The 24,083-nt window shown below is 37.1% G+C and overlaps 2 protein-coding genes across 3 annotated transcripts in view; both read left to right on the top strand.

Annotated features, from left to right (window-relative positions):
- Positions 1–193: 193 nt before the first annotated feature.
- LOC149004829 (uncharacterized) lies at positions 194–850 on the top strand. Its single transcript, XM_089135726.1, has one exon. It carries the CDS (start codon positions 194–196, stop codon positions 848–850), a length of 657 nt encoding a protein of 218 aa, XP_088991852.1.
- A 6,980-nt stretch (positions 851–7,830) lies between these two features.
- The window catches only part of LOC149004828 (putative bifunctional methylthioribulose-1-phosphate dehydratase/enolase-phosphatase E1 1), a 37,614-nt gene continuing 21,361 nt past the window's right edge, over positions 7,831–24,083 (top strand). Inside the window, exons 1-3 of one of the 2 annotated variants that reach the window (XM_089169618.1) lie at positions 7,831–8,210; positions 8,392–8,528; positions 23,696–23,866. In XM_089169618.1, the coding sequence (XP_089025744.1) occupies positions 7,976–8,210; positions 8,392–8,528; positions 23,696–23,866 (543 nt within the window). In that variant the 5' untranslated portion in view covers positions 7,831–7,975. Of the gene's footprint in view, positions 8,286–8,391; positions 8,529–23,695; positions 23,867–24,083 lie in introns of both variants that reach the window. The other variant, XM_089169617.1, reaches the window with a different exon arrangement.

Here is a 24,083-nt window from a genome sequence, read left to right as displayed (position 1 = left end):
TGAAGGAGAGCGATTCTATTTGAGAATGCTACTGAATAACATCAAAGGAGCAACATCATTTGAAAATCTTATGTGTGTAAATGGAGAACAATGCAACACTTTCCGAGAAGCTGCAAGAATAATAGGACTACTTAAAAGCGACAACACAATCTCTGAATGCTTGGGAGATGGAGTATTATTCAACATGCCAATAATGGTCCGAAAACTTTTTGCAACAATATTGGTTTATTGTGAACCAGCAGATGTTCGAAAACTATGGGAAGAACATTTTGAAGTCTTATTTGAAGACTTCAATAAAGCAACTGCATGCATAAGAGAGAAAACTAATGAAACCTTGAAAAGTGTTAATAACTTTTTACAGTCAATGGGCCATAGGTTAGACCAATATGACCTCCCAAAGCTTGATGGACAAATTAATGAAACGATTATAAATCGTCTTAAGGAAATTCAAGATGAATATGCAATTCGAATTCATAATGAAGATTATGAAGCACCAACCAGAATGAATGCCAAACAAAAAGGACATACAAATATCATTTTAGAGGCAGTTAAAGCCAACACAGGTGGGACATTCATTATTGATGGACTAGGAGGAACCGAAAAAACATTTCAATACAAGGCAATACTGGCAAAAATAAGAGCAGAAAATGGAATAACTATTGCAACAACAACATCTGGAGTTGCGGCTTCAATATTGCCAGGAGGAAGAACAACACATTCAAGATTTAAAATTCCAATTAACATTGAAGATTCAAGTATCTGCAATTTCTCCAAGCAAAGTGTGACAGTAGAATTGATTCAAAGAGCAAAGTTGATTATATGGGATGAAGCACCAATGGTTAAAAGATAAGCAATTGAGGCAATTGACAGAACATTCCAAGATATAATAGGTAATACAACACCATTTGGAGAGAAAGTTGTCGTCTTTGGAGGAGAGTTTAGACAAGTATTACCTGTTGTACCTCGTGGAACCAGAACCCAAACAGTGGAATCCTGTTTGGTTAGATCATACTTATGGCCTACCATGCAAAAGTTACAACTAACAACAAATATGAGGGCCATAAAATGATTCCAGATTTAGTGAATATTTATTGAGGGTGGGAAATGGAGAAGAAGCCACACAAGAGGATGATATAATAAAAATACCAAATGAAATGTTGATCAAAATGGAAGATGATAAAGCAGGAAAAGAACAATTAATAAAGGAAATATTCCCTGAATAGCAACAATAGGTCTATTCAGCAAAGGAGATCATAGAAAGAACAATTTTAACAACTAAGAATGAAATAGTTGACAACATAAATGAGATAATGATTGATCGATTCTCAGGTGAACGTCTGACATACTATAGCTATAATTCAATAATAGATGATGCAAACACACAATACCTTGATGAATTTCTTAATTCATTGGCACCAAATGGATTGCCACCTCACCGTTTGATATTGAAAAAAAATTATCTTGTGATGCTCCTAAGAAACTTAAATCCTGCACAAGGAGAATGCAATGGAACAAGATTGGTTTGTTGACAACTTCAAAAGAATGTCCTTCTAGCTAAAATTGCAGTTGGTCAACTCTAGGGAAATTTGGTTTCAATTTCAAGAATACCATTATGCCTAGTAGAAAATGAAGGATATCCCTTTCGTCTAAAAAGAAAGTAGTTCTCAATACGACTCATCTTTACAATGACGACTAATAAGTCACAAGGGCAAACAATACCAAAGATCGGTATCTATCTCCCTGAACCGGTATTCTCACATGGACAACTATACGTTACATTATCAAGAGACCAATCAACATCGACTCAGTTAAAAGAAGCAGTAGAATACTTCAAAGAAGGTAAAAAATTATACTACATTAATTTTGCTACCTCAATATAAACAAATACTTCTCATTGCTTGCATACATACTAACTTACGTAAAAACTTCATTGCAAAACATGTAGAACGCAGAATGTGAAACTTCAGAATTAAGAAATAAAAAAATAATTATTGTACATAACATTTTTAATATTATACAAAAACTACATTCTTTCAAACAATAGTTCATCATTGTCCCTGATTTTCATAATTAAACAAATTCACTACAAATCACTTATTCTTAACATAAATCCAAACTCAAACAAACAAACAAACAAAATCAATGGTATTACTTAAAAAAAAAAACTTATTAAATTATTCCTCAAATATATAAATCCAATAGCAAACAAATGAACAATACCGACCTATCAAAAATAAAATAAAACCAAAATAAAGAATACCACTATATTTACGACGAATGCTAAATCGACGTGAACAAACCACTCGTGTATATACACGTGCATCCTTACTAGTAAATTATAAAAATACATATCACTATTGGAGGGTTGTTTAGGGGTTGTATGGTAACCATTATGGTACACTTATTCTATGCCATTTGCCCACTTTGGCACAGAAGTCAGCAAAAACATGTATGGTAAACCGATTCAACTTTTCTGTGCTGGTTCAGCAAAACTGTGCTGAACCAGGCATTTGGCACACTTTTTCCTTGTGCCAGAGAAGCTCCAAATTGGAGCTTCTTGGGCATAGAAGCAATTCTGTCAAAAATGCGGGGCACAAGCTCGTCGTTGACGGTACTTAGGGTTATCGATGTAATTTGATCGATAACCCTAAAAGCTCCTAGCGACCTCTCGTAGCTCTTAACTCTCTCGACGCTCTGGTTCTCTCTCAACGGTCATCTCTCGAGCCCTAGATAAGTTCTCTTTCTCGTCTCTCTCTCAACTCTCTCAACTGTCTTGTCTCTCTATGAGGTATCGTCTCTCTTTGTCTCTGTCTCGTCTGGCTCAAGGATCTGGGTTGCTGGACTCTCTCACAAGTTTGTCTGCCTGCTTTGTATTGGAGGTTGAAGAAGAGCATCAAGTCGGGTTGGTTTTGCGAGAAGAGGAGCCCTTGCATCTTGACTGCCTTCCTCCTTTGTCTCTTAACAATATCGCCCTGGTATGTTTTTCTCTACTTATTTTTCCCCCCAAGATTTTATCTTCGGATTGTAGTGAAATTAGTGTTACCCATTTGAGCTCTAATGTCCGACTAATATGTGTTGATTGTGGATTCTGCTCTATAGTTCGAGCTTTTGGCTACCGAAGAGTTTTTCTGGATTTTGCTCTCAAGGTCCCTCATCTCGTCTCTCTCATCTCACTTAACTTGTCAAGCTCTCTGCAACTGACACTCTTCTTCTTCTTCTGTGGTATACTACCGCTGCCACCAGGTATCTTCTTAACTATGAAGTCTAAAACCAAGCTTGAAAATAGAACAAGCACAACCAACATAAATGGCTATGAAATAAAGGTTTTCTGATATTGGAATAAAATTAAAGTATTTTAGAAGAAGCTACTGTAGCCAAACAGGTCATTATAGAAATAGTAACTAGAAATGAATACATGATCTTGTATGGGTAGTCCCCCCATACCTAGCATTCATTTTTAATGAGTTTCAAAACAAATTAAGATTTAGAATGGTTTAAATATTAAGGTACTCTTAACAACTCTTGACTCTTTTATTGGCTTGTGAAATTTCATCCTCTCTTCTTCTTCTTCTCTTCCAACCTCCTCCTCCTTGTTCCTTCGATTGAAATGGACATGTCATCTATTTGTATGATAGATTATAGATGCTTTGTTATATTTGAAAAAAGCTAGAATTTTTCCATGTTCTTTGATTAACTCAGTTAAGTTGATGTTACTTGTTACTTTGCACTTTTGATCGTTTCTTGTAATTTATGTGCCTCCATTACTCTCCCTCCATTAACTTAATTAAGTTGATGTTGCTTGTTACTTTTGATCTTTGATTTAAAGGCCAAGGACTTATGATTGTTTAACATATGTGTTCGAACTGCATCTAGTTTGATTTATAGTTTAGTTGGATACTTTACTTTGTGGTCTATTTTTTAAATACAAGAACTTCGTATCAGGATGTCAACATCCAGTGTCAATGATGTCAGAAGTTCTTATTTGAAGTTCAACACTACAAATTGCAATTGTGGGAACATAGCTGCAGTAAAAATTTCAACATCAGTCTGACATCCTAATAGGTTATATCAAGTATGTGCATCATTTCCGAGGGGATGTAGTTTTTTTCAATGGTGTGAACCAATAGGAGAAGTGCCGACACCCACTCCTTCACTTGGGATTGAAAGAAACCAAGATGACCCACTAGTTAGGGAACTGTTGAAGTCCCAAAAAAGGGGAATGAAACACATGGAGAGCATAGAGAATGATGTAATGTTAATTAAACATTTAGTGATAGGAGTAGTTATATTATGTGGTGTATTTTTTTTTTCTTATTTGGTTCACTTGCAGTGTAGTAGTTTGTTATGTTGCTATGTTGTTATGGACTATTAACTGATATTATGACTGCTCTTATGTAAACTGATATTATGGCTTCTAGTTGTAATTTGATTAGTATTACATATATTGTAACTAGTATAACATATCATCATTATTTGTACGAATTAATAGTTTCAAAAATGGCAACATCAAGCACTCAAACTGCCACTTGGAGCCAACAAAATACAAAGCTTTTTATTGAAATAATGGTTTAGGAGGTTAAGGTAGGCAATAGAACAACATCCACATTCAACAAGGTAGGGTGAAAAAATATTTTGGAGAAATTTCAAAGTAGATCAAATATCAATTATGAAATGAAGCACCTGACAAACAAGTTCAACAAGTTAAGGCAGCAGTATGCTAGTTTCAAGAAATTGATGGAAACGTCAGGATTTGGGTGGAATCCTATCACCAAAATTGCCACTGTTGAGGATGAGTCATTATGGAAAATGCGCATCAAGGTAATTTCGGCCATAGTGCCACTGTTTATATATTTTATTAAAATTCATACATTTTATGGTATTAATGTTTTTTTTTTTAATAATAGAATATGAACCGTATGCTTATGTACAATGACTTGCAATGTTTATGATAGGACAATCCAGGCTGGGCTAAGTTTAGGAAGCATGGCCTTACTGAGTGGGAAGACTTGTGTAAAATTTTGGAGGTACTTATGCTACTGGTGATGAAGCGATTACTTTTGACACTGCACTGCTGTCTTCAATGGACTTGAGCATGGATAATGATGAGTTCGTGGGTGTTGGTAGCTCAGATGAAGATAACACGAATATGTTTTCTAATGTCATTCCTGAGATGTCATCTTCCCATCAGCTTCAGACACCCAATGGATCGGTCCCTCCAACTGAAAGACATGACAAGACTCCAATGCAAAGAGAAGGAAGAGAAAGAGCACAAGCCCAGGATTAAGCAATTCTACTGCAATTCAGACCTTCTCAGAAATGTGTTTGGCAAAGCGGGACAAGTACCTAGCTCAGACTACAGCAACATCCGTTGTTAGTTATGACTTCAGCATTGCTAGGACCTTTGATGTTCTGATGTCAATGAATTTGGATCCTGACACATTAGGCGATGCAATCTTGCATGTTAAGTTGGATCCAACTTTCAGAGAAGTGATAATATGTGCCCCCCCGAAGTCAGACATCTTACACTAAAACGGTTGTTTCACCTACCCAAGCCACCCCGTGATCCTACTTAAAGTTGAACCATTTGTGTTTACATGATGTTTTCTATATCTGTTTTTTGAGGATAATATTATATGCAATTGGTCTGTATTATGTTTGGGAGATATATATATATATATATATATATATATATATATATATATATATATATATATATATATATATATATATATATATATATATATATATATATATATATATATATATTTTCTAGTTATGTTTTTAATTTTTTAATTTTAAGTTATGGATTGTATGGATGATAAGTATTTTGAAATATGGTATGGACCTTCTTACTTTGAATTTGCAGTGTATGCATGTGTTTGCTTTAAATAGGGTATGGAGTATAATACTTTGGATTTACATGTTATGCATTATGTGTGTTTTTTAATAGATTATGCATTATGAAGATTTAGTTGTGCTTTCTATTAAAAATAACATGGTTTGTAAGATTATTTTCAAGGACTATCGTCATAATATGTCAACATCTAGTGATTCTGATGAAGAGACTCTTATCGAGTTTTTAGGTTTGGAAATGCTACTGACGGATCAAACACAAGTGACCCGTGTCCCTGAGCCAATAAGAGATAGCAAACTCACGGGTCTGGAATGTGTTAGAGAAATATTAGAGGGACAAGTAGATTGTGTCTTCGAGAGATTCAAGATGAAACGACATGTGTTTTATAACTTAGAGGTGAAGATGCGGCATCGAGGATGGTTAGATAATACTAGGTATATTCGTGTTGATGAGCAACTTGGTATATTTATGACATTACTTGGTTGAGACTTTAAATATAGAGATGTGGCCGAAGATTTCCAACATTCGCCTGAGACAATCATAAGAGTATTCAAGAGAGTGTTAAAATCTTTTGTGATGTTAAGCAGAGAAAACATGAGGCCTCCTAACCTTGATGCAATTCCGCCAGAGATACTCACAAATCCAAAACACTTTCCTTACTTTAAGGTAGGATACAAGCTTTTATTATTGGAATACAATCTCCCACATGTATGCTTTATGCTCCTCACCACTTCTATTAATGGGTTTGAGAATGTTCATTGTACTAGGATTGTATTGGTACAATCGATGGCACCCATGTGCATGCAATGATACCGGCTGAAAAACAAGTACCATATCGTGGAAGAAAAGGAATCTACCACACAAAATATCATGTGTGCGTGTTCCTTTGACATGAAATTCACATTTGTCTATTCTGGTTGGGAAGGTTCTTCAAATGATTACAAAGTTTTTAGACAAGCGATTACAGACCCTGCGATAAATTTTCCATGTTCTCCTCCAGGTAAATTTAATACAACTACTTTATCAATATTTTTTTTAGCCTTCATCATATTTAAACTTATTGGACTAACTTTTATTATCTTAAATTGTCGTAGGTAAGTATTATGTGGTTGAATCCGGATACCCGACTTTATCTGTATTCATGACACCATTCAAGGTACTCGGTATCATTTGCGAGATTTCAGGGGGAGCTAGAGGTCGAGGGCCTAGGACTGCTATTGAACTTTTCAACCACAGGCACTCTTCAGTAAGGAATGTTATAGAAAGGTCTTTTGGATGCTGAAAGAGCAGGTTTCCAATTTTGAGTAAAATGGGTCACGGGTTCACATTACGTACTCAAGCCAAAATTGTCGTTGCTTGTTGTGCTATTCATAACTTCATCCGTGATGAGCAAATTGCTGACAAAAAGTTCTCAGAATTCGGAAACCCGGATTGGATATCTGCAGAAGTAATATCGGATCCTGATCCCCCTGATAACACCCAATCAGAAGCAAGAAAAATGGAAGAGCAAAAGAAGAAAATTGCAAATGAATTGGTAGCAAGAGCGAGACTCCCACTAATCACTTGAAAACATTATAATCTCACTTGATTTTATGTAAGCACCTATGTATGAATTGACCCAGCATATTTACTTATTTTTACTTATTTTATATTTATCTTTTTAAACATTTTATTAAAAAATGTGCCAATTTTGGCACAGAAGTCGTATATACTATACAAGATTATGTGCCAAGTTGGGCCAGAGAAATGTGCCCATCTGCGTCCAACCATATAAGATTACGATAATGATTTTGTGCCAAATTTGCCCACTTTTGTACCGAAGCATAAAATGTGAATTCTTTTCTGGAGGGGGGAATTTTGGCCCACAATGCATACAACCACTTAAGTTGATAATATTTTGAAAAAGAAAGATCACTCCTTCAGTAGGTACCAACCAGTCCCGCTAGTCTGAAGTTCCGAAATTCCGACTAATCTCAAATCGAATGTAAAAGAAAAAGAAAAAAAGAAAAGGAAAAAAATTTACTGCTGACAAACAACTATGGCTGATCCATGATCATGATCAAAGAGGAAATAAACAATCAATTGTGACCTTTCGTTACCAATCTACTTACACCTCTGCAAATGCGCATGCCAACCTGTTCGTTATCTTCTCTGTCGATTTCTATTTCTAAGTTACATCTTCCCTCCTTTGCTGCCGCAAACTACACAACCAAGAATATGGCGACAGCAGCAGCATTAAGTGTGGCGAACGGCGCTTGTCAGGCATACCTGGAGAGCAAATTCGTGAGAGAGAATAAGGAGGGGGTTGCGGAGCTTTGCCGGCATTTTTATACAAAGAGATGGGTCTCCGGAACAGGTGGCAGCGTCACCATGAATGTTCATGATGATTCAATTCCCAAATCACAACAGCTTATTGTCATGTCCCCTTCTGGTATGCCACTTCTCTCCCCCACCTTCCTCTCTTTTATCGTTTTCACTTGTTTTTTGTATCTGGGTGGTTCTGTTTTGTTTACTCCTGCTTTTTTAATTGCATTTAGGTGTTCAGAAGGAAAGGATGCTCCCTGAGGATATGTATGTGCTTTCTTCAACTGGGTGCATTCTGTCCACTCCTTCTCCTAAGCCTTATCCCCATAAGCATCCCAAGTGTATCGACTGTGCTCCTCTCTTCATGGAGGTATCTACAATTTCTATTTCATTTGGATCGTTGTTCTGTGATGTAGCCATCAAATGGTGTAGGTTTTTTTTGCCTAAAAACAGAAAATGGTGTAGGTCTTGGCTCTGGGACCAAATGTTGTAATGTACTAGAGACATACATGGTTAAAGAAATAAATGTCAGAAAATGAATTCTGTTTATTTGCGGGGGAAAAAAAAAAAGGTAATCAGAAAAATATTGTGGGAATTTTCTGATTTTTGACAATTGAAGTGGAACTATATAATGTCTGAATTATTGATGATAAGATTGGCTTGACCCTGGTTATGTGTGGTTGTGGCTGAGACTTGAAACAGTATCATATGCAGAATTTTCATTGATCCATTTAGTGAAGAATTCTCTGTTTTTTGACCTACGACATAATTGTCATAGGCATAGAGCTTTGTCCAATTTTTCTTTCAAACATTCTGTATCACAAAGAATCTAAGCCCCTAGCATGAAGTAATTAATATAAATTTTTATAAATGCCTTATTCCACCTTCGATCTGGAAAATTCATTTTGGTTCTTTACCCACCCAAAACTAGAATTTTTATCTATGATAAATGCATCTCATATCAAAGGTTCCACTTCTAATCTGTTCACCATGCATTTCTCCTCTTCGAAGTTTCTCCATTCAACAACACCCCCCCCGGGGGTGAAATTCATTGTGCAAAACTATGATAGGTCGATTTTCCCCCCCCCCCCCCCCCTCTTTTATAAACATTTTCCTCGCTTCTTAGGCATATGAGATGTGAAATGCTTTTGCTGTCATTCCCAGCCATGAAATGGAGTCTTGTATTGTGACAATGATCCAACCCTCCTCAAAAGATTTTGAGTAAATTTTGGTTTGCTGACTCTATGGAATAGATTGTTCCTCTCTTTCTCTTTGTGATATTAATGCTGCCCTGCCTGTATATGTCAGCCTTTTATTTCCTTCTGGTTTCTTTCAATTTTTTTTTCTTTTCTTCTTACTTTTACTATCTGCACATTTAATATGATGAATCTTGAAGCTCTTCCCTGCATGTTGTAGACGGCAAGCAAATGGTAGGATATCTTGCAAATCGTTGTAAATTCAGTCTGAAGGATGGTTGCATGACCTTAATTAAATACCTTGCGTCCTCAGCTCTAAGCTTGAATGACTTTCCCAACTTTTATTGCAATTTCAAGGCATGCTATTCAATTGAGTAAGTTAATGATGACGTACACTAAATCTCTATTGGACATGTATTTACCTTAATGCACTGTGAAGAGAGCATGCATCTTTTGAATGGAGTTTCATCCTAACCACAACAATTTTGGGGGACAGATGCATTGAATAAAATTCGATTGAAACCCGCAAAATTTCCAATGAAACCATGAGGGAACCAAAAAAAGTCTTAGGTTTTGATTGAAACTTGGGAAATTTTTTACAAAACCATGCAAAACTAGGAAATTTCCCCCAACGGGGTTGAAAACTGGTTTGACCTGGCTGGACCAGCCGGTTCATGAGAAAAAATTCGAGGAAAGCCGGGGACTTTTTCCTGCAAGTTTCATGGTTTCACCAAATTTTCAAATTTATTTTTCTTTTATGTTTTCCCAAATACCACAACCAATACCCCCTCCATCAGGACTTCCCTATCCAAATTGTGTGTTCCCTTAGATTGGTTATCTTAGGCATGTTGATGACCAAACTTATAGAGTTGTAGTTGTCAATTACCTCGACAACCATAGGCATAACATGTCATGGGAAGTCTATGATTGTTGGTCGGAGGAGAGGATGTTACAGGCACATTACTACATGGCTCACGAGATGGATTTGCTGATGCACTCCTCTTGGCATTGAGTTGTACTTTCCTTTTATTGTCAGTTACTTTGTATTTGATGATTTGAACTCAGAAGTTATATATTGAGTGTTATGTACTTAAGTAGTTAAGTTTAGTGTACTTCTCGGACAACTCTATATTGATATTATGTACATTGAATGACATATCTACATTGACTTTTTTAGCAAAATGCATGTGCTAATGTGTTCTGTATACTCTATTTAACTTAAATGTAGAGTCCCACCCCAAAGTACTCCCTAAAACCTATCGAAGCTTGATGTTGAAACTTGCACAAAAAGTCCCAAGTTTTATCGAAATTTCCTAGGTTTCCACTTAAGTTTCCCATTTTCACTTGGTTGAAACTTGAGTCTCGCTAGAATTTTTTTCCCATAGAGAGAAGTAGCAAAAGATTTCTTTTCACTTTAATATTCCTATGAATAAAATTTGATTGCCTAATTTTTAGTGAACGCATGTGGCATGCTCCTCCAAGGCAGTAAAAGCATCCACTCGTGCAAGGTGCTATAACAATAATGTCCACTGGATTAAGCTTCGGTTCAAATATTAGTTTCTTATTGAGCTTGGAGTTCTTGGCAGGAAGTACTTAACCTGAGTTGCAGATAGAATAATTTATGGGAATTTTACTCGTAAATCAGTTTTAGAGTTAGTATTCTCCAAGTGAGTGAACTCAAGTTCTGGATCGAAGACCAAATCTGCCATAAGAACTCCCTGTTTGAATTCACCCCCTACCTGGCGGCCATTTACTGATTGCTGTCTTTCGATTATTTTCTGTCCACGTACTTAATGAATAGAAGGATATGTGGAAGTAACAGACAAAAACCAATGACATTATTTACTTGTACTCTCATGTAAAGTATTTTTTGCAAAAGTTAAAGGAACAAAAATTTACCCCTTGCCTCCTGTTAGCTTTGGCAGAAGAAGAGTGGGGATATCCCCGGTTTTCTTTTATCTAACACATGCAATGCATTACATGACAGAGTTTGATGTTGGTTAGTTTCATGATATTAGTTTGGTTGTGAGTTGATGATTAGCTTCCCTTCCCTATGGTCCATTGGTTTCTTGTGTGTTGCTGCTGCTAAAATGGGTCAGTACTTATTCCTTCCTGTTAAGAAGTACTGCAAAGGGGAGTGAGTTATAATCTTTGTTAAGTAGTGAGAGTTGAGTTGTTTCAATCTATGTTATTATTCAGTATTCGTCTGTAATTAGCTTTGACCATTAGTTTCCTAATAGGAGTAGATTTCATAATATAATATATGCAGCTATGTCCTTAGTTCTCTTATCTCTCTTTCTGTTTGAGTACTGGTAACAAGTTTTCACATCTTTACATGATATCAGAGCTGATCTTATCATGTCTTGCACTTCTCCTTGGTTTTAAGAGTTTCTTCAGGTTTACTTTCTCCTTTGGTTGGCAGCAACCAATGTTGCACTGCTTCTGCTAAACTGTAGTGAAGAATCATGAACTCATAGGGTTTTGATATAATGAATAGTGATGCTGGATGCTTGAAGTACTTGTTGGGCTGGCATAAGGCTTTGGTGGCACCCCTTTTCTGTGCATGAAATTCTCCTGATTTCTTCTCTGTCCCTACTCTTTTATGAGGAATCCTCTGTCTTTCTTCCTTGCTGGATATCATTGTCGAATAAATCCTGTGGCATCTCTGTTATGAAGAGTATTTTGCCTCCTCATGGTAGTGCTTAACAGTCCATGAGTCAGGAACAGTGTCTTTCATGTTTTTCATTTTCAATTTTCGAACTGTTGGTGATCCATCACATGCAATTTGTCTTTTCTCTGAATTTACTGAGTCCCACATGATGTCCTTTTCGAACAACACCATGTGCATCAATTAGGATGCATATATCACATATTCAGAATGCATTAGACGAACACTATCTCACTGTGGACATAAGCTTCAGAAAATAGATACTAGTACTCACTAGCGCACTTGTGATACAATACTTATGCAACAGTGCAACTGCTTGTATGCATGCTGATGCTGGTTGACTACAAGGCCTTTTTATATTGTTTACCATGGGTAGTGGTCTTTCTCTTGGGCAAAGTATACCATAGGTGTCTTTACTCTCTTTGGTATCTTGTGCCTTGCTTTAGCAATGTGCTCTTGCAATTAGACCCCAAGCATATGTTAGAATTATGGCAAGAATGCGTTGGATTGATTTATAACTCACTCTTCTAATATTTCTCCTATTTGCTGTCAGACTATTCTGAAAGTAAGAGACTTGAAGGCCTTTGTAGACTGTTATGTGCCAAATTGAGTTATATTTTCTAATTTACGTTCAAGAACTACAGAGAATTGTACTTCATGGGGTAAATGAGAAAAGGTCTGAAACAGAGCAAATGTTGCACCCGGATAAGGAACTTTTCTGCTTTTATTTTTGGGTGCTATTACATCCCATCGGCCACATTATAAATTGCCTCCACTTTTTCATGGATGGGCATGGAGGGAGCACCGCATACCCACTTTAGTGGTTGAGTTTTTTCTCAACACATGCAGGGGTAAGAACCTCCAGATAATTTCAAATGGCGATTAACTTTGGTTGCACCTTGAATTTCCTGTTTGGTGACATATTCTAGACATTGATTGAAGTTGGATTATCTCCTTGTAATTTCCCAAATAGTACCTCTAGTTTTAATTCTTTGTTGTTGTGTGGATAGTTACGTCAATATGCTAGTGTGAATGACATATTGACCAAATCTCATAGCATTTGCACGATGTAGTTGGAAGAAAATACATTTACTAAATTTGTTAATAGAATTTCAAGGGTTGTATGCTATTGTTCACTTTTTCCTTAAATGTATTTTCATCTTTTAGTTTATGAATTTGGTGTTTTTGGTAAAAAAATTTGTCGATTGTTAGATTACTCATATGGAGATGATTAAAGGGATTGATGGGCATGGTTATCATGATGAGCCTGTGGTCCCAATAGTAAAGAACACTGTTGATGCAGGGGAAACCCTAGAAACTTAGGAACCTACAAAGTGGGCTACTTGACTCTTAGAATGAGACACCTATTCTTGACAAGTAGTAAAAGAAAAAAAGGAATTGCAGAATCTGAATTCTGATTAAGCATGCATATAAATACAGTTAAAGCAGAGAAAAAAACACAATAAGTCCTAACTGATGAGAACAACTAACAAGAATCAATAGAGAAACAAGGGGATGGAGATCTTGGCACCATAACACTAAATTGAATGCAAGAGTATTAAGAAACTTAAAGAAAATAGAGCTGTTCTAGTCAATATCAGATTTTTAACAAAGAATTCAGCAATTAAGAATGCAAAGGGAATCCTTGGGAGTTTTGTTTTAAAGAAACTACTCCAAAGAATAATTATACAATGAGAAATATTAAGGAGAGATAAAGTTACTTGTTGGTTCTAGCTGCCAGAACAGGGGTTAGAAAACATCTAGGAACATAAATAATAGAAAGAACAATATTTCTAAACAATGATGAAACCCAAGAATGGACAGTAGGGTTAGAAAGGAGAAAGACAACAAAGCTGCTATTCAAGAAGTGAGAATAGAGAAGGAGAAAAAGAGAAGAAGTCAAGAAAAAAGGATTCGGTAGAGAAAGAAAAAGAATTATGATGGATAGAATAGCAGTGAAAGAAGAAGAATGATTGAAAAGGAAAAAAAGAAAAAAAAAACCGAGAGAAGAATAGAAAGAAACGATAGAAAGAAAGAAGAGAAAAGATAGCAACTTAAGAAGAAGGAAAAGAAAGAGAAATCCTGATTCATGCAAGAGAGAAGGTAGGAGAAGAGAAGAGGAACTTACCCGAGAGAGGAAAGAATCCATGCCAAGAGAGATTTGCGCAAGAGAGAGAAATCTTTTTCTGTTTTCATTCAGTCATGCTCCAAATGGTTCTCATACAAGATTTAGATAATAGAACTAATCCGTCCCAACCCTACATGCTGAATTCCCAAATTAACCCCAAATAAAGTAGCAAATATAATCCCAACCCAAACTAATTCAAAATTGGGCAAAAAAATTCTCTAGGCCCAGCCACAAAGACTACAGACATAAAAATAAAAAAAATCAACAGCAAACTAATGCCCAAATTGCCTATGAGCAGTGCTCCTTATCGAACCATAGGACCCTAGCAATCCGATTCGATATCCTCTGAACTCGTCGTCCATCCACATAGATACTGTCTTGGGATGATCTCTATGCCAACATCGCTGGTAAACTTGGAACTGACCACTGATGTTCTCATCAACTGCTCATGAAGGAGATCTCACATAATCTCTTAGTGAGGCAGTATTTTTCCTTTACATGTTTGGTAGTTAATAGTTTTCCTTGCTGCTATTTCTTGTTGACCTTTGTCATATAAATCATTTTTTTTCATGTAATAGACTTTAATAACATGGAGCTTGTTCTTGTTGGAACACCATTCTGGACAAAAATAAATTTATTCTCTTCACATTACTTAACTTGATTAGATGTTTGCATTTGAAGATTGAAGAAAATATATTGACTTTATTTAGACAAGATTTCTGTGAAATGAGTTTGATATAGGGGGAGGCTAGGGATCCTACAAGGGCTGGTCAAGTGTACTCTACGTGGGTGTGAGTCCTGATGAGAAAATATCAAACAAAAGGGGGAATTGTAGCAGCAAATAAAAGACTGAAATGCAACTTAGACAAAAATAAATAGACTAATATTCAATAACAGCCTAGATAACATTCTAGACTAAGTCAAAATTCAATGGGGACTCATGGGGTGGGGATCATGGCAACATACACCTAGTTGAGTGCAAGTTTATCAAAAGTTCCAAAAGTAGAGATGCTGTCCTGGTTGAAAAGATCCTACAACTAACAATAAAGTTCAGCAAATAACAATGTGAGAAGATCCTGGAATTGATTGCAAATAAACCTACCGCAGGAAGAGAGATAAACAATCTGGCTTAAGGTAGAAAAACAACAGAAATAAAGTACCTACTCGCAGCAGGTGCATATTACCTTATCAAACAGGGGAAGGGATTAGTTAACAACAACAGAAATAAAGTACCTACTCGCCCTGGGTATGGCTGCAAAACAACAGTTATAAAGATAACTGGAAAAAAATAAAAGAAACAAAGCTTAGGATTAAATGGAAGGAGGCAGAAAGGAGCTGCCGTAAAGAATGTAGGGGAAGGGCTCCTGCTGGGAAAAGGGTAAGGAAACCTAAGAAGAAAAGATGAGCGACAGCAGAGGGCTGTTGACAGGGAGCAGAAAAGAAAGAAAGAGAGGGAAAAAAGGAGGGGGGGGGGGAAGGGAATCAGTAAACACTGCTGGACAGAAATGGAGAGTGGGTAGTGTTTAGTTTCATGGAAGGAAGAGAGCTTGCCGAGTAAGAGAGAGGAGAATGACGCTAGGAGAGAGAGGGTTCTTTTGAAGAAAAAAAGATTCCCATTTATTTCAATGGTTTCTCATCGTGGATACAATTCTTCTTATTAAGAAAATTCCAAAAGTTCAATACCCTAGATAGTCTTCGTACTAATATTTTGATACTAAAGTGAAAACTGGAAATATGAAAAAAATACACTTAAGTGAAACAACTCATGGATCAACCCAAAGCTCACTTAACATTAAATAACCCACTTACCCTAAAAAAAAAAAAAAAAAAAAAAAAACCCAAGCATGTTGACAAAATTTGGATGTATGATTTTTGGCTAGATTAAATGTAGAGTATGATCAGATCCAAGTACAGTTTTTGAGTCGTTCTTCCTTTCCTACATTGGAACAATCCTATGCACTTGTTCAATGTGAGGAGAGTCGTTGTTTGGCTATGTTGCACAACCCGGTAATGGAAAAATTTGCTCTTTAAAGTGTGAGCATGGTGTCCAAAGCTGAATCAGCTAAAGATGTAGTTAAGTGTGAGCATTGCCACAAGCCATATCATACCAAAGCCAGATGTGGGAAATTACATGAAGCCTACTGATTTTGAACAAAAAAGGGCCCAAAGGAAGGGTAAACCAAAGGCTAATCATTCAAAGACTGTTTCTGTAGCACCTACTCCAACTATAGGTTTTTCCCAAGAATAGTTGCTTGATCTAAGGAGCATTCTATAGTCTTCTACCGCTGCTGCTGCCTCTTTCAATGCTCCTTCAACTGCACATTTGAACTCCTACCTTGCTACTTCAGGTACCATATTTACAGGCTTCCATGCTTCCTTAGCTTCTGCTTCATGGATCATTGATACTGGAGCAGTAAACCATATGAGAGGTCGTGCTTCTTTTTTCTTGAATTAGTTACCTACCTCAGGAAAAGATAAGGTCCGTATAGCTGATGGCTCTTACTCTTCCATTGCTGGAAAGGGAACTATACAACATTCACCATCCCTTTCTTTGTCCTCAGTACATGTTCCATCTTTTTCTACTAACCTTTAGTAGTCTTACTGATGACTTGAACTGTAAGGTAACATTTTTTCCTTCCTACTGTGTTTTAGGATCTGCTGATGGGGAAGGAGATTGGATGTGGTAAACTGAACAAAGGACTTTACTTGTTGGAATTGAATGGAGCCTCTTCTTCTGCTATGCTTGCTACTCCTCATAAGGTCAATACAAATTTGTCAGCCCTCCTCTAGTGGCATCGTAGGTAGGACATCCCCCCATAGGAACTCTTAAGAAAACTTTTCCTGATTTTGTCTCATCTTGTCAATAAGGATTTTTTTTTGTGAAGCTTATGTTTTTGAAAACAGACTCGTTCAAGTTATTTGCCTTCTAATAATAATAGAAGTTTCATTCCTTTTATATTAATTCATATTGATGTGTGGGGGCCTTGTCAACGCATGTTTGTTACTAGCCATTTTTATTTTGTTACTTTTATTGATTCTCATTATAGATCCACATAGGTTTATCTTTAAAAAAAAAAATTTGAAGTTTTTTAATGTTTCAAGATTTTCATAACATGGTTAAAACTCAATTCAATGCCACTGTGAAGGTCCTTCGCATTGACAATGGAACCGAGTATAGTGAAAAAGAATTCTAGAGATTACCTCTCTAATTATGGTATAATACACCAGACTAGTTGTGTTAATATAGCTGCCCAAAATTGAGTGGCCGAAAGAAAAAAGAGGCATCTCTTAGAGATTGCTCGTTATCTTCTAATTGCCATAAATGTCCCCGACCAACATTGGAGTGATGCAGTTGTCACTGCATCCTACCTCATGAATAGGATGCTTAGTAGAATCCTTGACTTCAAATGCCCCAATGAGGTTCTTTAAGGACGTCTTCCTTTATAGTTCCTCTAAGATATTTGGCTGTGTGTGTTATGCCAGGAATTCGACCCAGAAGAGTAAGTTGGAACCTCGTGGCCTTCGTTGCATTTTTCTGGGGTATTCTACTACTCAAAAGGGTTATAAGTGTCACCATCCTCCTTCCAGTAGGACAATTGTGTCTATGGATTTCATCTTTAATGATTCTAGTCCTTATTATACACCTCTCTAGGGGGACACTCTATGAGTAGAGGTGTTCTTTCCCACTATGGACATTCCTGTCACATGTAGAGAGACCTACCAAACCCAATTTATCCCCATTTAGAGGTTTAAGAAGAGATTCCTAACCAAGGGGAGCATTCAGCCAACATACCTGCAGACACTTAGTCTCCCCTTTCCTCTTCTGAACCTTGTGAGGATCCTATTCAGGGGGAAACCACTCCTGTGAGACTCACCATTAAGGTATTCTAAAAGTAAATTGACCAGAGCAAGGATGCTGAATGCGTAGACCTATTAGAGGAAGAAAACCAATCGGCAATAGTAAGTAGAGAAGGTTGATAGGTTATCACTCCAGTCTCCTAATTCAGATTCAAGTCTTGTAAGTACTCCTAAGGTATCTTCTTTTGACCTTTCTATTGCTATTAGAAAAGAAGTCAGATCATGTACTCAGCCTTCTATAGCTAAATATATTTCCTATGATTCTTTGTCTGACTCCTACTGAGCTTTCATATCTTTTTTATCTACTGCATTTGTTCCAAAGACTTGGCAAGAAGCCTATGCTGATAAAAATTGGAAGGCAACATGGTAAAGGAAATGAAGGCAATGAAGAAGAATGGTACTTGGGAGCATAGTTGTCAAAGAAGTAAGGCGACCGAAGCGATTGGGGCTCCGGCTAGGCATTTAGGTGACAAAGCGGCACCTAGGCTGTAATAAGGCGACCAAAGCGGTTGGGTCAAAATGTTTCAATATAACTATTTTTAAACTACTTTTCAATACAACTACTTTCTATAATAAGCTAAACAAATATTCAGCAGTCTCATTCATCCAAAAAAGAAAGCATTCAAGAATCATAATTATGAAAAATTATTCAAAAAAGGAACACAAACATAAGTTCATCTCATCAAACCATGGTTGTCAAAGTGTTCACCTAGGCATTTACTGATTCATTGATTCTTGATGTTGAGTATGGCTTATACTTCATATTCTATTGCCGACGGGCACGAGGTCCCGCTCCTCGGTGAACTGGCGGGGATCCAGGGAGGCTGCCCCGAAGCAAAAAATAGGTTCTATGTCACTTTGGGCCTTGGAGTTCCTTTGCAGATTGGGCATCAACTAAGCGGTTCAAAATAAAGCGGTTGAAAAACCGCTTTGTCGCTTAGGCGCGCCTAGGCGGACGCTTTGACAACTATGCTTGGGAGTTCATTATTCTTCCTTTAGGGAAACAATTGGTAGGTTGTAAGTGGGTGTTTGTGGTGAAACAGAACACGGATGGTTCAATCAACAGGTTGAAAGCTAGATTGGTTGCAAAGGGTTCACCTAGATTTATGGAATTGATTATCAAGAAACCTTTGCTCCTGTTGCAAAATTGAATGCAGTTAGGGTCTTGTTATTAGTAGCTATGAATCAAGATTAGCATTTACATGAATTAGATGTAAAGAATGCATTTCTGTATGGAGAATTGAAAAAAGAGGTCTACATGGAAATACCACATTGCTTATCTAATAGCAAAACAAAAGAGAAGGTTTTTTGGTTAAAGAGGTTGATTTATGGGTTGAAGCGATCTCCCAGGTGTTGGTTTGGACGCCTCTAAAAGGCTGTGACATCAATTGGTTACAAGCAAAGTAATGCTAACCATACTCTTTTTGTGAAAAGGTCAAGAACTCATTACTCTTCTTAATTGTCTATGTGGATGACATTGTCATCACTGAGAATGATGGGGTAGAAATACAAACGCTAAAGAGCTTTCTTTGCAAGGAATTTGTGGTTAAAGATCTTGGGAAACTCAAGTACTTCTTGGGAATTGAGGTTGTTTGGTCAGAAAAAGGCATCTATTTGTCCCAGAGTAAGTATATCCTATACTTACATTGAAGTGGGAATGTTGGGATGTAAAGCCATGGACACCCCAATTGAAGCAAGCATTAAGCTTAAAGAGAAAGAGGGAGTACCAGTAGATAAAGGGAGATATCAGAGGCTGGTTGGAAAATTGATTTGTTTATCCCACAACCGACCCGACATTGCTTTTATAGTAAGCCTAGTAAGCCAGTTTATGCATGAGCCATACTCGACTCATATAAATGTTGTTACTAGAATGCTTCAGTATTTGAAGTCCACACTAGGAAAGGGAACACTTCTGCTATCACCCTCAAATAATTTGAAAGTGGAAGCTTATACAGATGTTGATTGGGCTAGTTCACCTGACAGAAAGTCAACATTAGGATAATGTACATTTGTTGGGGGCAACCTAGTGACTTGGAGGAGTAAGAAGCAAAATGTGGTGGCATATTGGCATTGTCTTGTACAGAGGCCGAGCATAGATCCATGGTTCGAGGAGTATATGAGCTTTTATGGTTGAAGGGTCTATTAGAAGATATTAGGTTTCCAGTTACAAGCCTCATGATGTTGTATTGTGACAACAAGGCTGCCATTAGTATAGCCAATAATCTAGTGCAACATGATTGTACAAAACATATTGAGATAGATATATTTTTTGTCAAACGAAAGTTGGAACAAGGGCTAATATGCATGCCTTTTGTGAGATATGGAGATCAAGTAGTTGACATCTTTACTAAAGGATTGAGGGAAGGAGACTTCTACCCTATTTTGAGCAAGTTGGGCATGATTAACATCCATGCCTCAACTTAAGGGGGAGTATTGGTTGGTTCGGTTTATTTGTGGGTTGGTTTAGTTATAAGTAGTGGTTCAGATTATTATTATTCAGTTGTTTAGTGAGGGTAATTATATAACTTTTTTGTATTTCACATTATTATAAATTAGAGGCTTGGGGGTCACGTTGATCATCCAAGGGATTCAATTATTTTTACAGAATGATCAGGTGAGCAGATTTTTAATCTGGTTTAGATATGTGATACTTTCTATTTTTAAAATCGTTTGTGGAGTCCTAGTGCAATTGTTTTGTTATGAAGTCTGTTCTTCTATTGTTTATATGCTTGTAATCACTGTATTGAGAATGGAATATAAAATAATGAATTGAAGAATGGGGTTGTCTTTGTGTGTGCACCTAATCTTACCCCTTCTTTCTGCTTATTCTATGTCCTCCCTTTGTCTGCTATTCTTATACTTCATGTGTCTCTGCTCTGCTCCTCTTCACGTTTTCCTTTCATTCTTCATCATACTTCAGTCCCCATTAAAATATGCTACATAACGAAGAATTATCTACCTTTGGGCTAATGTTGGCATGCCCTGCGTCTAGTCTGAACCTGTGCTATGGGCCTATGGAATCACATGCTAATGTGGGAATACATTCATTATGTTGGCTTCCGTAGCATCAGCATGATCAAACTGAGTCTCTTCAGTGAATCACATATTCTTTGCCTCTACATCCAAATCTGCCTGGTCAAGGCATTCAAACATGGTTGTCAAAGCGTCCGCCTAGGCGGCAAAGCGGTTTTTCAACCGCTTTGTTTTGAACCGCTTAATTGACGCCCAATCTCCAAAGGAACTCCCGTGCCCGTTGGCAACAGAATGTGAAGCATAAGCTGTACTCAACATCAAGAATCAATGAATTAGTAAATGCCGAGGCGGACGCTTTGGCAACCATGGTTTAATGAGATGTACTTATGTTTGTGTTCCTTTTTTGAATAATTTTTCATAATTATGATTCTTGAATGCTTGTTTTTCTGGATGAATGTGACTATTGAATATTTGTTTAGCTTATTATAGAAAGTAGTTGTATTGAAAAATTTTGACCCAACCGCTTTGATCGCGGTTGCCTTATTGCTACCTAAGTGCCGCTTTATCGCCTAATCGCCTAGGCGGAGCCTCAATCGCTTTGGTCACCTTGCCACCTTGACAACCATGCATTCAAATCTTTTGACACCACCACCCCATGCATTCCACCACTATATGAAGATAACGTGTGAGCATGGAAACTATAGTGCAATCAGTCAATATCCACATCATCACCACTAAGCTGTGACTCAAAAGGTTATAGTGTATGTAAAAATGGACTCTTGTGAAGCCATGAACTTGCTAATAACTCTAACATCCATGTAAGAATCTCAAGGTCTGGCCAACCAGTGGGTTGGTTCACCGTAGGGTCACCAAGATCCCTTAGCTGCTCATACAAGGGACCTCTTCATTCGACTCTTCCAGGAAGATGTTGCTGAGCTTGATTGGTTCCTTGTCTTGTCCATGACCATGCATATGAGCTGCATGTTTAATTTCATGTTGTAGTGCACATACACAAGTTCTAGAAATTTGTGATCCAATCAATAATGTACTCCTGTTGTGCTTGCATCCAAAAGCAAAAAATGTCTGGATGAGCACCTGAAGTTGCAATTTTTCTGAAGTTAGGTTCATCTCCCACATAACATCCATGACTCACCTGTATTGGAACAAACTTGGTAAAAGAATTTAATTGATTCATATTTTTTTGAATAAAAAAAAAAAGTTAAGGGCTTAACATGAGCAATCTTGTCTGACTAGACCTTGTGGCTGCACTGCTCAAAGGCTCATGGGCATTTCCTGAGGTCTTCATCTTTCATTTTTTTTTTTTTTGGGAAAAATGGTAAATCAACATCAGTCCAATAATAGGAGTACATAGGTACATTTCAAGTACATAAGAAACTATAAATTCACTTCACTCTTGTTACCAATTGCATATCTAGGTCAGGCTCCAGCTTGGCCACCACATTTTGCACTGCATCTATCAGTTCTGGATATGTTCCAAGTTGTGCTTGTCGTGGAACTTGGGATACAGATGGTAGGGTGAAAATTATGCGAGAACTTGTCTATGTTTATGAAGTTGTAAGGAAAGCAATTTGTCTTCTGTGGGATATAGAAAAAACTTATTATACTTGTGCTATTAATGCATAAGTTAGCTCTTTGAACTATCTTGAACTATCTGAATGTGGCTTCTAACATCATGTGGTGTGGTTGCTGCCACATGATCCTTCATCTTTTCCATTTTACCATACAAGTAGGGAAGACTTCTTGGAATTTACCTTCCTCAAAACCTCAGCACTGGCTTTAGCAATTAATGAACTTCTTCAGGTCATATCTGGAGCTGATTCGAAGGCAAGGATCCATGACCCTATTTAGTTGGGACAAGGCTTGTTGTTGTTGTTGTTGTTGTTGTTGTTGTTGTTGTTGTTGTCTTCAGGTCATAACTGAACAGCTCACTAGATATGATCGATTGTATGCTCAATGTTCTTAGAGAACTTGACTCCCTCCAACTAACCCTCTCCGCTGAGGTGAATAGGGATCTGAGTTGTACGTTCTTACCTCAAAGCTATTTAGGTAATGTCGTTGGTGAAAACTCAAGTGATTCTCAGCCTTACCAAATCCTCACCCCAGTTGATAGTCTGCAATTCAGGAATTTTTATGGTTGAAGACAAATGTAGTCTCTTTTTATGCCCTCTTGACCACACTTTGTATGAAGACTTCCCTATCCTCAAATTATTAAGCAGAGTAAAAGAGAAGAGAAGAGGATGGTGGAAAGGAGACTCCTCTAGAGAGCTCAGATCAATACTTGGCAGCCCCTGCAATGTCTTATATATATCCAACAGATAACATAACTCAAGACTCCTATTTGTAATGGGAATTGGAGATAAACTCTAAATACAACTTTAGGACTAAAAATTGAAGCTAATTTGAACACTGACTTGAGTAAACTAGGACTTGAAAACCCCGGAAGACAACTTTCAATAGAGGACAAAACTCCTATCAAGTTGCACTTTAATGTACCACTCAAGACTAATGTTAACAGTGTTTAATTTGGGTACGCTGACACAAAATATTTGTTTGTGATTGCGTCATTCAACGATTTTTAAACTATAGAAGTGTCCAGAGGCTTTATAGCATGGCACTCATTATGTGATTTAGTCTTTGACTTTATGGAGTGAAATTGCATTCTATCCGGTAATGTTCTGCACTCATCATGTCAGGCTGGACGCTATCACTATCTCTTTGATGCTGCTATCAGAAATTTTCAGTTGGGCTTGTACTGGTCTGTGCCAAGCCATGGTCCAATTCAAAGAGTTTTTGCTCATCAGAGGAATACAAACATGACCGCAAATGCAGCTGTGAATTTGAAGAATGCAGCGAAGCCATCACACGTAAGTTCTGGAAGTCTTTTCTTTTTTATGGAAAAATCTTGGTTTCCAGGATGCCATTTCCATTCTTTTTATGTTGGTTTTAGGGGATTAGCTAACTGGAGCCTAGATATGAACCCTCACTTTAGTAGGCAACATTTATTGTCATTATGTGGTTGCTCTACCTATTGCCTGATGTGGATTGAAATTATGTTTTATTAATCTGTTTCTGATATTTGCA

The sequence above is a fragment of the Hakea prostrata genome, chromosome 9 (genome assembly GCF_041222555.1).
Source record: "Hakea prostrata isolate BN-2017 chromosome 9, UWA_Hpros_2, whole genome shotgun sequence".
In the NCBI taxonomy this organism is placed as follows: domain Eukaryota; kingdom Viridiplantae; phylum Streptophyta; class Magnoliopsida; order Proteales; family Proteaceae; genus Hakea; species Hakea prostrata.
The sequence above is the reverse complement of the archived record's forward strand: the minus strand, read 5'-3'. Positions and strand labels throughout refer to the sequence as shown.

Coding starts and splice junctions, on each gene's coding strand:
- LOC149004829 (XM_089135726.1), top strand. CDS start 194: ATGGTCCGAAAACTTTTTGCAACAATATTGGTTTATTGTGAACCAGCA.